Genomic DNA, 15,176 nt, shown 5'->3' with positions numbered 1-15,176 from the left:
CACACACACACACACACACACACACACACACACACACACACACAGAGAGAGAGAGAGAGAGAGAGAGAGAGAGAGAGAGAGAGAGAGAGAGAGAGATGGTTTTGAAGGGGCTTAGATAAGGGCAGGTGGCCCCACAAAGACATGTAGAGATCATTGCAATGGCTTCCCAGGAACCTTGGATTAGAGCTGAAGACACAGGAGAGATGTGTGCTTTTTCTATTGTTCACTATTTATGGTACTAAGTGGCTGGTGTGAGAGAAGAGGGATCAGGAAAACACCCAGGTCGTGACTTTGAGAGCTGAATGGATGATGAAGATACTGGCAGCTGTCTTAAGGAATGGCTTCCTGGGTAAGAGCACTTGCTGCTCAAGCATGAGGGTCCAAGTTTGAATCTCTAGCATACACGTAAAAAACTGCGCATGGCAATGCATACACCTGCAACCCTAGTGCTGTTGGGATGGAGAAAGGAGAATCTCTGGGGCTTGCTTAGCTCTAGGTTCAGTAATAAACCCTGTCTCAAGGGAATAAGGCAGAGAGTATAGAACAGTGTCCTCTTCTGGACTCCTTATGTCCTTGCACACACACACACACACACAAACATGCACATATACCACAAACATCTGGCTCTTTATGCACCCATATATACATATATGCCATATACGTACTACAGATAGATAAACACACACACACACACACACACACACACCAGATAAGGATGGACACAGGAAGAAATAAGATGGGTTGGGTGGGCAGAGCCTTATCCCACCCTCACGAGGCTGAATGTTTCTCTGCCCTATATTTTTTGTACCACCATGTCACCTATGCCTCTGCTCATGTCCCAGGGGAGAAGGATGTGGAGAGACCCTGATCCCTCAGGGCCCAGAACTACATTCTAGTCTTGGAACTGTTCTAATTTCTTCTGTTCTCTGTGTCCCCCTTGTACAAATGAAGGGAGTGGACATACAAATGACAGACTGTCCTAGTTTCATTTCTGTCCCTGTGATGAAACACCCCAACAGAAAATAACTTAGGGGGAAGGGTTTGTTTTAGCTCACAGCTCCGAATCATAGTCCATCGCAGCTGCAGAGTCACAGTGACATCACATCCACAGTCGAGAGCAGAGGGGAATGAGTGCATGTTTTGTTTGTTTGCTTGCTCTCTGCTGGCACCATTTCTTCACTCTTAAACAGACCCATGGGAATGGTGCCACCTATAGTAGGCGGGTCTTCCCACACCAGTTAACATTGCTTGTTTTCAGACAAGGTTTCATGAGTAGGTCTGACTGTCCTAGAATAAGCTCTGTAGTTAGTTCCAGGCTGGCCTGATCCAATTGTCACTGCCTCCTGAGTGCGCTCTCTCTCTCTCTCTCTCTCTCTCTCTCTCTCTCTCTCTCTCTCTCTGTGTGTGTGTGTGTGTGTGTGTGTGTGCACGTGCATGCGTGCTATGTATGTGTGGGTACCTGTGGAAGCCAGAAGGGGGCATTAGATCAGAGCCACTGTAGCTGTAGTTACAGGCAACTGGGAGTGTAAGTGCTGCAATTTGAATTCAGTCATCTCTCCAGCCCCATCAACTAACTCAATTGAGACAATTCCTCCACAGACATGTCCACAGACAAACCCAGTATAGTCTCTCTGAGACTGTCTTCCCAGGCGATTCTAGGCTGACAATACACTAGCCCTCCTTAGTTTACTAGACATTGTCAAACGCCACTGTGATAGGTAGTATCAGCTTTCAACCCGTCAGTTTCAGAATCATCTGGGATGTGGGCCTCTGAACATGCCTGGAGGGGATTATCTTTTTTAAAAATTAATGCTTTTACTGTTTAAGGATTTCATACATGTATACAGTGTATTTTGATCAAGTGCACTCCCCAATCCCTTCCCTCCAATTTGTCCCCCAATCTCACCACTATTCTCCCCAATTTAATGTCCCCTCACCCGGTCAACTTACTGCTGCCGCCAGTTCATGGGTATGTGACCATCTACCAGACCATGGGCAGCCTTTAGGGTGCACCACTGAAGAAAACCCCACACTGATACACTATTAGCAACTGATGGTTTCATGAGCCCTCCACAATCCATTCTGGGATTTTGGCTGGCCTCATCTTATGTGGGTCTTGTGCCATAGTGAGTTCATGTGTGCAATGACCCTATCATGTCAGGCAATACTTTGTTGTAGATAGACATTAATTCTTGTCCTTATAATCAGTGTTTCTTCCCCCCCTTCTGAGGTGTCCCTGAGCCCCAGAGGGAGTGAGTGTGATACAGATGGATTATTTTAGTTGGGTTACTTGAAGGGGGAAGAACCATCTTAACTGTTGGCAGGACTGTCCCCAGATGCTGGACTGTATAGGTGGAGAGAGCCTGAGCACTATCTCTATTGCTCCCCTTTCCAGAGTATGGCTACTTTAAGTCCCTGCCTTGACAGGGGCAATGTGCTCTTGAACTGTGAGCCAAATGAAGCCCTCTCTTCCTTACGCGGTGTTTGCCATAGTATTTTTTTTATCACAGTAAGAGGAAATGAATCTGAAACAGGCACCTAGGTGTCTGATGCTGGAGGAAGGAGGACTACCAGCTGTGGGTCCTATCCTGAACCGCATCCTTCTGGAATGACCCATGGTCATTGATGACTGAGGTGGTGATACTGTGACTTGGATGTGGTTCATGTCCACAGGGATCATATATTAAAATTTGGTCTCCAGGGTGGCACTGTTGGGTGGTGGTTGAGCCTTTAAAAAGTGGGGTCTGCCATATCTATTACCATGCATAAAATTCAAGTCCAAATGGATCAAAGACCTCAACATAAAGTCAGCCACACTGGACCTTATAGAAGAGAGTGGGGAATACACTTGAACACATTGGCACTGGAGACCATTTCCTAAATATAACCCCAGCAGCACAGATCCTGAGAGAAACAATTAATAAATGACCTCCTGAAACTGAAAAGCTTCTGTAAAGCAAAGGACACGGTCAACAAGACAAAATGACAGCCTATAGAATGGGAAAAGATCTTCACTAACCCCACATCAGACAGAGGTCTGATCTCCAAAATATACAAAGAACTCAAGAAATTGGGCACCAAAAGATCACATAATCCAATAAAAAAATGGAGTACAGACCTAAACAGAGAACTCTCAACAGAGGAATCTAAAATGGCTGAAAGACACTTAAGGAAATGTTCAGCATCCTTCGTCATCAGAGAAATGCAAATTAAAACAACTCCAAGATTCCATCTTACACCTTTAAAAATGGCCAAGATCAAAAACACTGATGACAACTTATGCTGGAGAGGTTGTGGGGAAAAGGGAATTCTTCTGCATTGCTGGTGGGAATGCAAGCTGGTGTAACCCCTTTGGATGTCAGTGTGGCGATTTCTCAGAAAATTAGCAAACAACCTTCCTCAAGACCCAGTAATACCACTTTTGGGTATATATCCAAAGGATGCTCAATCATGCCACAAGGACATGTGCTCAACTATGTTCATAGAAGCTTTGTTTGTCATAGCCAGAACTTGGAAACAACCTAAATGCCTCTCGACCGAAGAATGGATAAGGAAAATGTGGTATATTTACACAATGGAGTACTACACAGCAGAAAAAAGTAACAACATCTTGAATTTTGCAGGAAAATGGATGGAGCTAGAAAACATTATTTTGAGTGAGGTAACCCAGACACAGAAAGACAATTACCACATGTACTCGCTCATAGGTGGATTTTAAGAATAAATCAAAGAAAACCAGCCTACAAACCACAATCCCAGAGAACTTAGACAACAATGCGGATACTAAGATAGACTGACATAGATCTAATATAATGGGAAGTAGAAAAAGACAAGATCTCCTGAGTAAATTGGGAGCATGGGGACCTTGGGGAAAGGTTGAAGGGGGGAGGGGAGTGACATGGAGGGGAGCAGAGAAAAATGTAGAGCTCAATAAAAAATTAAAAAAAAGTGGGGTCTGTGCCAAGCACTAGGGAGGCAGAGCCAGGAAGATCTTTGTGAGTTAGAGACCAGTCTTATCTACGTAGTGAGGCAAGCCAGTTAAGAATACACAATGAGATCCCATCTCAATATCTCTATCTCTATCTCTATCTCTATCTCTATCTCTATCTAGTCTTAGTGGGAGGTCATTGAGACAGTTGGGAATGTTCCTGAGGAAGGGACCATGGAACCCAGGCTCTCTGGCTCCAACTCTGTGTGTGTGTGAGAGAGTGTAGGTGCATGTGTGTGTGTGTGTGTGTGTGCATGCGTGGGTTTGTGTATGTGTGCACTTGTGTGTGTGGAAGTCAGAGTACAATCTGGGATGTAGAGCCTCGGGAGCTTCACTTGGTTATTTTTTGAGGCCGCATCTCTTGGTGGCCAAAGCTCAACAAGGAGCCTAGGTTGGCCAGGGAGACTTGGGGTCCATCTGTCTCCACCTCCCTAAAGCTCCAATCCTGGGATAGTCTCAGTAGCTCCCTCCCCAATGCCACGGTGCCATGGCCCATGTGTGAAGGTCAGAGGGCAACTGGTGGGAGTCGGTTCTCTCCTTGCACTTTATAGAGTCTGGAGGTTGACCCCTAGTCATCAGACTGAGGGTAAGAGCCTTTACCTGATGAGCCATATATTTGTGTGTGTGTGTGTGTGTGTGTGTGTGTGTGGTTTGCCACACACATGTGTAGAGACCAGAGGACCACTTGCAGGAGTTAGTTCTCTACTTCTGCTGGGTGGGTCCTGGGGATAAAACTCAGGTCATCAGACTTGGCAGAAAGTGCCTCACCCACTGAACCATCTCCCTAGCTCAGACCCTGCTTTATTTATTTATTCCTCTAATGTGGGTTCTGGGAATCAAACTCAGGTCCTTACGCTTGTAAGATAAACTACTTGTGACATACCCCAGCCCCACTGACTTCCAATTTTGATATGCAATCTTTCCTTCCCACACAGGTCCTGGTAAGATTGACACTACAACTTTCTTCAGTCTAAATATGAGTACTCGCCAACAGAGGTCTGTGTGCTAATAGCTTGATCCTCAAGGTGTGCTATTTGGTGATAGACCTTTTAGCAGCAGGGGCTACTGGGAAGTCTTTAGGTCACTGTGGGGGCTGCTCTAGGAAGGGATTGTGTGACTTCCCCTGAGTTGCTCTCTCTGCTTTCCACTCATTCATGAGACTAGTGGTTTGTTTGTACTTCTAGCAAGGGGGCTGCTGGATCTTAGACTGAAACCTCTAGAACCATGAGACAAAAGAAATATTTTCTGTTTATAATTCTGTCTCAGGTATCTCATCATAGTTCTGAGAAGCTAATAAAAGACCTTACTAATGAGCCACATGACCTCAGATTTTGTTTTGGTTTTGGCTGAGACTTATTTTGTTTTATTTTTTGCAATTTTTTAGTTATTTGGAAATTTGTAAAATAATCATATTTATCTCCCCTTCCCCTACTCCTTCCAGATCCCCCTCCTTTTCCTAACCATCTACGTTGTTGTCTTTTCACCAAGCAATATGGGGAGCAGAGAAAGTCCTGTGTGAGTCACTGTGTGCTGCTGACAAAGGTACCGCCATGTCAGGGATGGGCAGCTTAAGCTTCAGAGGGAAGGCAAGAAGCCCTGTGTGAGTCACTGTGTGCTGCTGACAAAGGTACCGCCATGTCAGGGATGGGCAGCTTCGGCTTCAGAGGGATGGCAAGGCCTTTCTTGGGGGAACTAGGTAGGAATATTAACAGCACGTACAGAAATGGCCATCATAGCTTTCTCCCGATGTTTACGGCCTGAAGACTGCTCCCCTACGACGACTGCCCCTATCGAGATTAGCTAAATCTGTCTCCCTGATCAGCTGTATACCATAAACCCTGTCTCCTTATGTGTCTGTGCATAACCACCCTGCCGCCTGGACAGCTGTATGCCACAATCACCTTTATGTATATAACAATCGTGCTGAGATGGGGGATGGGTGCTGTGGTTTCTTCTCCCAAGAGGCCAGAATGCACCATCCCAACTTTTCTGCTCCCTACGGTAGCTGGTGAATTCTGGGCAAGTGAGAGATGCTGTCTCAGAAAACAGCATAGATACTATCCAAATACCGATAGCTGAGGTTGTCCTCTGCTTACATGCACACATAAGCACATGCACACACATACACATATGTACAGAAAAACATATGCTTTAACAAACCTGAGCACTTCCCTTTATAGTGAACCTTAACTCAGATATTTTGTTATATTAATGGAAAATGGATTAATACATCAGATAAACACCATCAGACAAATAAATCCCTGGGGGACTCAACAGTGACATTTTTCTTAAGTAGCATTCTGGGCTTGTCATGAGGACCAGTGTTAAGACCCCAGCTCCAGCCAAGCTCAGGCGGGCTCTGTGAAATAACAGCCCACAAGTGCCTAGTAAAACATGGCACTAAACGAAGTGTACTTGCTGCCAGCATGTTCATTAGCTCCTACCCATCTCAGCCTCCTGATACCTGCCTGATCATCCTCCATTGCTGAGAAGAAATCTGGATTCTCAGGTCTCCAGGGTCCACGGCTACCCTTAGTGGCAGAAGCTGCATCTCCAGAGTCCAAGGGCTGGGCACATGACTTGGACTCAGAGCCTGTAGAGAAAGGGGGATGGCAGGGTCAGGATTAAATCAGAAGGACTGAGGAAGCTCGAATTCTGTAGCTGTCACCGTTTGCCCTGGACAACAGTGTGGTGGTTAATATCGACTGTCAACTTCACAGGACCTAGCACAACCTGGAAGACAAGCTTCTAGGAATGTCTGTGAGAGGTGATCTTAATTACGTTAACCGAGACAGGAAGAGCTGCCCACTCTGGGTGGCACCATTCAACAGGTTGCGGCTCCAAACTAAGAAGGAGAAAGTGAGCCACGCGCCAGCATTCACTGCTCTTTGCTTCCTGACTGCAGCTGCAATGTGACAAGCTGCCTCAAGCTCCTTTCAATGTGCCTTCTCCATCATGATGGACCGCACTCTGGAACTCTGAGCCAGAGTGAACCCTTCTTTTCTTAAGGTGCTGTTGCCTGGCACTTTCTCATAGCAGAGAGACAAGTAATGAAGTAAGTGGAGATGGTAAGAAAGAGTTGAAGTGGAGATCTTAAATGTCTTTGAAGTCAAAGTACCACGTCTTTCCTAACCTTTGCCTGTGGCAGACATTACTAGTCAACCATAGATGCAGCTCTTTCCTGATGAACTATTTGTTCCCAGGAACCCGAGTGGATGCATGATGAAATTGGCTCTGGCAAAAAGTCCTCATTGGATAGATGGCATCAGGTTGAGCACTAAGTCCAGTGTCGCAGGCTGAGCCCTCATCCTGCTGTTATGTTCCGAGCCATGATCTTGGTGTTATACTCTGTGCCTGACCCTCCTGTCATAGTGTCATAGACTGTCCTGGTGTCATAGACTGAGCCTAATCTTGGTGTCATGGTCCAAGCCTTACCCTCTTGTCATAGGTTGTCCCCTAGTCCTGGTATCATAGACTGATGTGGGATTCCCCTCCGTATGCCGTGACTATGTTTTATTACCATTGGTTAATAAAGAAGCTGCTTCGGTCTATGGCAGGGCAAAATATAGCCAGGCCAGAAGAGATATAGAGAGATAGTAGGAGGGGTCAAGGAGACAGATGCTGGAACTTTACCGGTAGGTCACAGCCTCATGATGATACACAGATTAATAGAAATGGCTTAATTTTAAGGTATAAGAGCTAGCCAATAAGAAGCCTGAACTAATAGGCCATATAACGTTGTAATTAATATAGTTTCTGTTATTCTTTCGGCCCCTGCCCTAGCCACGCCCACTCCTTTTTAACCTGTGACCTCCCTCGTCATCGCTCTCTATTTTTTCTGTTCTCTCTCCCGGTGTACACGCGGGGCTTTGCCTCTCTCCTCCTCTTCCCCCCTTCCTCTCTCTCTCTCTCTCTCTCTCTCTCTCTCTCTCTCTCTCTCTCTCTCTCTCTCTGTCTCTCTCTCTCTCTCTCCCTTTTTCTCTCTCCCTCTTCCTTAATAAACACTTATGCCTATTTTTGTGTTTACGTGTCTGTTACCCTCCGCCACAGGCCGCTTGGCGCTTGTTCACTGGGGACCCACCGAGTTTGCTGCTGCTCTGTGAGCCTGCCAGGTGGGAGGAGCCCACCATATTTTTAGGAATAAGATTGGTGCCACGTGACTCCCGAACCGGGTTCTTTTCCACTTCACTGGCCTACGACCCACGTGTTCCATCTGCCTGGACACAGCTCCTCCAAACAACGAATCAACTAATAGTGAGTGCCCCCATCTTGGCCAGCTTAACCATCTCTTTTAACCCAAGGGATTGACCGTTGAGCTCCCGGCAACCCTTCACGGTTTTTAGGGATGGGGGGACCTTAACCACGGGCCTTCAGGGCCTCAGTTGTTCCCTTCGCTGGCATTCAATTCGGCTTGTCTCCTGTGTTAAGCCTGTGCCTGGGATGGCATTGCCTTAGCCAGCCCCTCAGCTCACCCGCGCCTGGAGGCCCGGGGTCTCCAGTTCTTCCTCTTTTTATTTTTTCATTCCTTTTCTTCCTCCTTTTCATCGTAACTAAGCTGCTTGGTGCAGCACGCCGCTACGGTGCGGCCTGACCTTGGCTGAATCCCTCCTGCCTGGAGGCTCGAGTCGATTCAGCTAGGTTATAACACCCCCCACTTATGGAATCGGATGCCTTTTCATAGGGCCTGTGGGTGTTCGTGCCATCTGCATCTCGCCTTAATGGGGAGCCGTTCTCGTTGTAGGCTTGAGGTGCCACAGTTTTTGCGGGTGTTTGCACGGCCTTGACCACGGGAGCCAAGCCATCCAGACCTATCACTCCGGCCTCATGCTTTAATGCCTTATACTTCTCTGTCTCTGTCCAAATAAATGGCCCCATTAAAACTATACATGGCCGTTTTTTGGTTCCAGCCTTTTGCCCCTCCCCTCTGAGGCTTTTGTTGTGGCATGGCGGGCTTTCCAACGGAGCAGACTACACGTGGCGGTTGCCATCTTGGCTGAGGGCTAGATCACGTGACCTCACTCTCCTGGTTTTAACCTGCCTCTTCACTCAGTTTTCACTAAACTCCTCATGCTAACTCTGTTAAATGTGTTTTGAGCAATGGTCAAATGCCTTTGATAGGGCCCGTCAGAGGCATGCACGTTGCCCAATTCTTGTTCACTCTCTCTATGTATAATAATTGTTTATTACATCTCATTTCAGACTACAAAACATGAGTCTTGTATTTTAAACTGGTATGTACCTGTAAGTCTCTTAAGCTGTTCTCTACCATTGTCAGTTTTGCCGCTAACCTTATATTTCAAGTAGTTTTTCCCTCTATCTTTTTACAAATGTAAATCTTACCTGTTGAGAGCCAGTGTGGTCAAGCTCAGACCCAACTTTCCAAACAAATTCTATACTATAGTTATCCCTGATAAACAGCCCTCAACTGCTCAGCGATCTGGGGAATATGATATTTAAGTATTTAATTATTAAAAACTTTTCACAACAACAAAAAAGAGACAGATTGGCTCCTAGCAGTAGCTCTCTGCTCCCTCCAAAGAAGACAGAAGACAGACACGTGCAGAACAACGTCCTTCTGCATCTCGCTTCGACTGCAGAGCGCTGACCATTGGGAAAACCTGCCTTTCGTCTAAAGTAAAGACCTCTCTAGATGTGGACGGAATCGCTGGAATTGACAGCCTAGCTGCTCAGGTCAAGGTAGGCCTGTCTTCCTACAGATTTCTTAGCCCACAGGATCTTCTGGAGCCTGGCAGGCCCTGCGCTAAACAGCAAAGCTCAAGTGCAACCTTCAACAACCATGGGGAATCCAAAAAGAGTAGCTCTGGGTGCCAACCAAGTAAGTTCTCTGTCATTTTTTAATCAGTAACTCAAGTAAAATCTTATACTTCTCAAAGATCTCTGACAGTTTGACAGCTGAGAGGTTTCGCCAGGTTGAGGTTTTGCAAGGTGATCTCACCAAACAAATTTCAAACCAAATTTATCTCTTATGCTACAGTCATTATATATGTCTAAAACTTCTGTTTTCACAAACCCAAGGAGCTCTCACGAGTTCCAGGGAGCCGAATTAAAGAATCCACCTTAAACACGTCAGATACATCTCCCATAATTCCCTGGTCCTAAATATTTTTCCCTTAATTTAACTTTGTTCTTTGTTCTGCCAATACCTTAGGCCATGCCACAAACACCGGTCAAAAGCAAAGAGACCAGCTGTGCCAGGATGTTCCCAGCACCCCAGCCTTCTCTCGCGCCCCCCCAAAGACGACACCCACAATCAGCCGGAAGCAGTCTTGAGAATTCGCGGCCCCAATTCCTTCAAACTGGAGCGTCTAATTTGCTTTTTTATTAAAAGCAAGATGTGGGAATGTTATTCTTTCGGTCCCTGCCCTAGCCACGCCCACTCCTTTTTAACCTGTGACCTCCCTCATCATCGCTCTTTGTTTTTTCTGTTCTCTCTCCCGGTGTACACGCGGGGCTTTGCCTCTCTCCTCCTCTTCCCCCTCTCTCTCTCTCTCTCTCTCTCTCTCTCTCTCTCTCTCTCTCTCTCTCCCCCTTTCTCTCCCTTTTTCTCTCTCCCTCTTCCTTAATGAACACTTATGCTTATTTTTGTGTTTACGTGTCTGTTACCCTCCGCCACAGGCCGCTTGGCGCTTGTTCACTGGGGACCCACCGAGTTTGCTGCTGCTCTGTGAGCCCGCTGGGCGGGAGGAGCCCGCCATATTTTTAGGAATAAGAGTTTCTGTGTGATTATTCAGGTCTGGGCTGCCAGGAAACGAATGAGCAGTCTCTGCTTACAATAGACCAAGACTCATCTTAGTTTTGTATGCTAATCCCTCATCTTGCTGTCATATGCTGAACCATGGTCTTGGGGTCATAGTTGTACCTGGTATCACAGACGATATCAGTTTCCTTTTCTGATGCGGTGGGAAAAACCCCGACAAAGAACCTTAAGGGAAAAGTGTACACTTTATCTCACTGTTCAAGCTTCACCAAGTCAGCAAAGCCAGAAGCAGAGAGCAGTGGACGCTTGTGCTTAGCTTACGTTCTACATTTATATAGTCCCCTAAGCCCAGGAGATGGTGCTGCCTTCTCTTAGGCTGGCTCTTCCTGCATCAGTTAATCCGACCAAGATAATTCCTCGTAGGTGTGCCCAGATACCCACTTCCCAGGTGACTACAGATTCCATCAGGTAGTATTAACTACCTATCAGACAGGTTAAGTCCCATCCTGGTGTCAAAGACTAAGCCACGATCTTGGCCTCATATGGCATGTCTCATTCTGTTGTCAGGTTTAGCACTGACTCAAAATGTCACAGACTGAGTCCCCATCCTGGGATCATATACTGAGCCATTGTCTTGGTGTCGCAAGAACAAGATCTATCCTGGTCTCATAGACAGAGCCATGGTCACGGTCATACAACATGCCTCATGCTGTTCTCAGGTTAGGTGCCGGTCTCAGTGTCATAGACTGAGCCCTGGATGTATAAGTAGGTGGGTGAATGTGGTGTATGGGTTTTTGGTTGAATAGATGGAGAGATGATTAGAAGAGTGGATGGGAGTTTGGGGAGGATGTGAGTGGATTTTTAGCTGGTTAGACTGTAGGTTTGACTGGCTGGTTAGTCAGAAGATGCATAGGTACATGAGTGAATGATTGGTTGGATAGCAGAGAGTTGACTGGCTGCCTGAATGGTTATATAGTTAGACAGCTGATTGTATGGAAGAAAGAAAGAATGAATAGATGGATGTAAGGATTACTGGAGGGATGAATTGAAGGAAGGATGGAAAGATAGATAGAAGGACGGTTGGCTAGCACACTGGCTAGATGCCGGGCTGGCTGGTTGTGGGGATGGCTGTATGGAGAACATTTGGATAGATGGATGGATGAGTGGGTGCATTAGCTAGACAGAGAAATGACAGGCTGGTGAGCGGATACATATTCAGCACATGGCAATGAGAAGGGCTGGGAGGGCTATGGATGGAAGTGGGCAGAACTGAGGCCGAGAGGCCAGGCAGGAAGGGACACAGGTCAGGCACAGAGCACTGTTTTCACTGACTGTGGAATGAGTGAATACAGTATGACCAGAAGGGTTCTGGACCAACTGAGGGGCGAGGGCAGAGAGTCCCTCTGTCCTGGGGGGCCACAGCAGGTCTCAGTCGTGTCTCAAGCTTTGCTTCATTGTTCCCCTGGGAGATCCTATGAGGGACCCAGACAATCAGTTACAGGATTTTAAAGAGGCACAGAAAAGCCCTTCAGCCCTTCTTGGTGCTGGGATAAGAGCCCTTGCTGCCCGAGTTTGAGGATCAGACTTCAAATTTCCAGCATCTATGTAAAAAGCTAAAAAGCTAGCCATGAGTGCTTGTATTCCCATTGCTCTGAGGGCAGAGGGGACAGGTGGACAGAGGCCTGTGCACATATTTCTTCTCTCTCTCTCTCTCTCTCTCTCTCTCTCTCTCTCTCTCTCTCTCTCTCTCCACACACACACACACTGAGTCCCCCCTTGCACTTTAAGACTAAAGGCCAGAGAAACAGGGTAAAGGGGTCACTGTGGCTAACATAACTAGAGGAGGCATGTTCCGAGCAGGGAAGAGACTGAAGCCCCTGGCTTTTCTCTAATGTGCAGCCTCCCAGCCTAGGTTCAGGCTCAGGGCAGCAGCATCCTCCCCCACCAGCCCCTGTGGCCTCAGCCATAAAAGGGTGTAACAGTCACTGTCAGCGCTTACAGTTCACTCCCCCACCTGCCAGCCTACAAATCATAATCTCAACCTGCTTGAACCCAAAAAACGGGGTGAGCTGGACAGCTAGGAACGAGGACCCAGGAGGCCACCTTAGTGATCCATGCCCTGTACACCAGTTCTCCCAGGTTGCCACTATAAATTGATTTAGTGCCCTGCCCAGGTTCCAGGGCTGCCTACATGGGCAGCTCTGCTTAGTGATAAGAACCCATCACAAAGGCAGCCCCAGAACTAAACCGGTTTCAGATTTCATCTCCTCTGATTCATACTTGCTGTGTGAGCCTGAGCAAGTCGCCCAGCCTCTCGGAGCCCAACTTCAGTGGCGGTCAATCACGGGCAATAACTTCCCTCTCAATGACTATTCTTTGATTGCACCCCTTCCCTGGCCACCCCCTCTCTCCAGTCCCAGTCACAGACTCAGGGTGCCCCGGTTCCCCCTTCTGCTTTCCAGCCCCAGCACAGTGCCTGACACATGACAAGTCTTCAAAGAGAGTATGCGAATTGGATGAGCTGGTGTACCCTCGTGCATCCCATCCCCTGCGGCGTGAACACCCTGAACAAGGATTTGCTTACTGAAGTTAGTCAGAGCGGCCAGGAGAGGTGGAGGTCTAAGCAGGGAGCAGCTATGGGTAGTGGAGGCATGGAAGGCCAGAAAACCAAGGGTGCCAGGATAGTACGACCATTTCCTACCAATGGTGCCCCCACCTTCTGTGGCCCAGAAACCATTTGATTATCTTTCAGCGTAGCTCAGTGGGTAGGGCTCTGGCCTGGCATGGCCAAAGCTCTGGACTCCACCCCCAGCATTAGACAGCACTGGTGGAGTCAACATGTCTTCACTGGGGCAGTAAAGGCAGAAGGATCGGAATTTAAGGTCATCCTTGACGAGCAGCGAATCTGAGGCCAGCCTGGGTTGCATGAGATGCTGTCTCAAAGGGTCGGAAGGGAGGGAGGGAGAGAGAAAGCAGGCAAGGATGTCTTCATAAGGAGTGCTCATGCAAGTCACAGATGATGTAATACAAACACCTAATCCCTACATCGTTAAACCAAGGCCCTGGTTATCCTAGAATGAACTAGAACACCCCCCCCCCTTCTCTTTCTATGTGTGCTCAAATAAGAGTGCATGCCTGACGGAGGTACACGCTCCAGAATCGAAAATCTCCTCCTTTTCTCTTTTCTTTCTTGAGACATAATCTCGCGGAGTCCCTGCTGGCCTCGAATTCAACTATGTAGCCATGGACGATCTTAAACTCTTGATCCTCCTGCTTCTACCTCCCAAGTGCTGGGGTGACCACCATACACCAGCATGCTGGGGATGGAACCCAGGGCTTTATACAAGCTGAGCAAGCACCCTGCTAACTGAGTTACACCCCTAGTCTCCTTAAGTACCCCATTTAAAAAGGATGCCTGGCTGATTCACTTGTCCTATCACGGATCTAGGAACCAATGGCGCTAGGTACCCACATTGTCACCAAGCTGCCCAAAGGGAGCTCATCAGTTGGTGATATGGTGGCTTTTCCTGTTGCTAATTTCTCCCAGAGCCTTGGGGAGTCGTTTTCTCTAAGAAAAGAGGGAGCCCCAATATTCATGAAGGTCCTCGATGCGCTGGGCAAATTTGGGACTCATGGTCTCTGAGACCGACTTGGGCAAAGCCTGTACACCGACTAAGAAAAAGCTCCCGTGAGGGACGAGGTAAGCCAGTGGTTTAGGGGTCTCTGCCTACGTAACGGTCCGCTACTTGCCCCCTTACCTCGCTTAAAGGCCCATCTCTTCAGCCACAGCTTGGAGAGAGCCGGCCAGGAGTGATTGAGCGCAGAGTCAGCCATGGGTACCTCATGCATGCGAGTACAGTGTCCAGCTCGCCCTGAGGGAGCTGAAGCTTCGGCTGGGGATCCCTGCCAGAGCCCGGCTGCCAGCAACAGGGGCGGAGACTGCCGCCAAGGCCTGCCAGAGACATCAGCTGATGGGAGCCTGGGCTGGAGGAGGAGAGCTGGGCTCTGCATCAGTGAAGAGGGGCAGATCCTGGGGCTAAGGCCAGCCCAGAGCCAGGGGGCCACTTACCCTGACTGCATAAGACATTGCCGAGGGAAAGTAAGCCTAGCCTGCATCCTGAGAGCTGGGCCATGTCTGTATGTCTCTGTGTGCTTCTGTGCTCACGTGCAATTTATTGTGTTTGACTGGGAAGTTATTTATTTACATAGATAATATGAATATTCTCTATTACATAGAGAATGTGCGCACACACACACATGCACACGTATATCTTCAGTTTTGTGATTATCTGTTTAAATATCTGTGAGTCTTGTATGTGGTGTACATGTGTACAGATTTGTGTACCTGACCTTTGTGCACTCAAAGGTCAGAGGTCAACTTCCGTCATCCCTGGAGAGCAATGTTCATGCTATTTTTTAGGCAGCGTTTCTGACCTGGCGTGCTCCAGTTATACACTGACTGGCTAGTGT

At 47.7% G+C, this 15,176-nt stretch overlaps 1 protein-coding gene across 3 annotated transcripts in view; it reads right to left on the bottom strand.

The window, feature by feature from the left end:
* Arhgef18 (Rho/Rac guanine nucleotide exchange factor 18) overlaps positions 1 to 15,176 on the bottom strand; it is a 114,023-nt gene that overhangs the window by 92,252 nt on the left and 6,595 nt on the right. For 2 of the 3 annotated variants that reach the window (XM_050127386.1, XM_050127388.1), the window contains exons 1-2: positions 14,465 to 14,592; positions 6,457 to 6,581 (exon numbers count right to left, since the gene is read on the bottom strand). In XM_050127386.1, coding sequence (XP_049983343.1) covers positions 6,457 to 6,581; positions 14,465 to 14,555 — 216 coding nt within the window. In that variant the 5' untranslated portion in view covers positions 14,556 to 14,592. Of the gene's footprint in view, positions 1 to 6,456; positions 6,582 to 14,464; positions 14,593 to 15,176 lie in introns of those variants that run through there. The other variant, XM_050127387.1, reaches the window with a different exon arrangement.

This window comes from Alexandromys fortis, unplaced genomic scaffold (genome assembly GCF_014885135.2).
Source record: "Alexandromys fortis isolate MF-2015 unplaced genomic scaffold, M_Fortis_MF-2015_v1.1 scaffold_271, whole genome shotgun sequence".
Classification (NCBI taxonomy): domain Eukaryota; kingdom Metazoa; phylum Chordata; class Mammalia; order Rodentia; family Cricetidae; genus Alexandromys; species Alexandromys fortis.
This window is presented reverse-complemented; position numbering and strand designations above follow the sequence as displayed.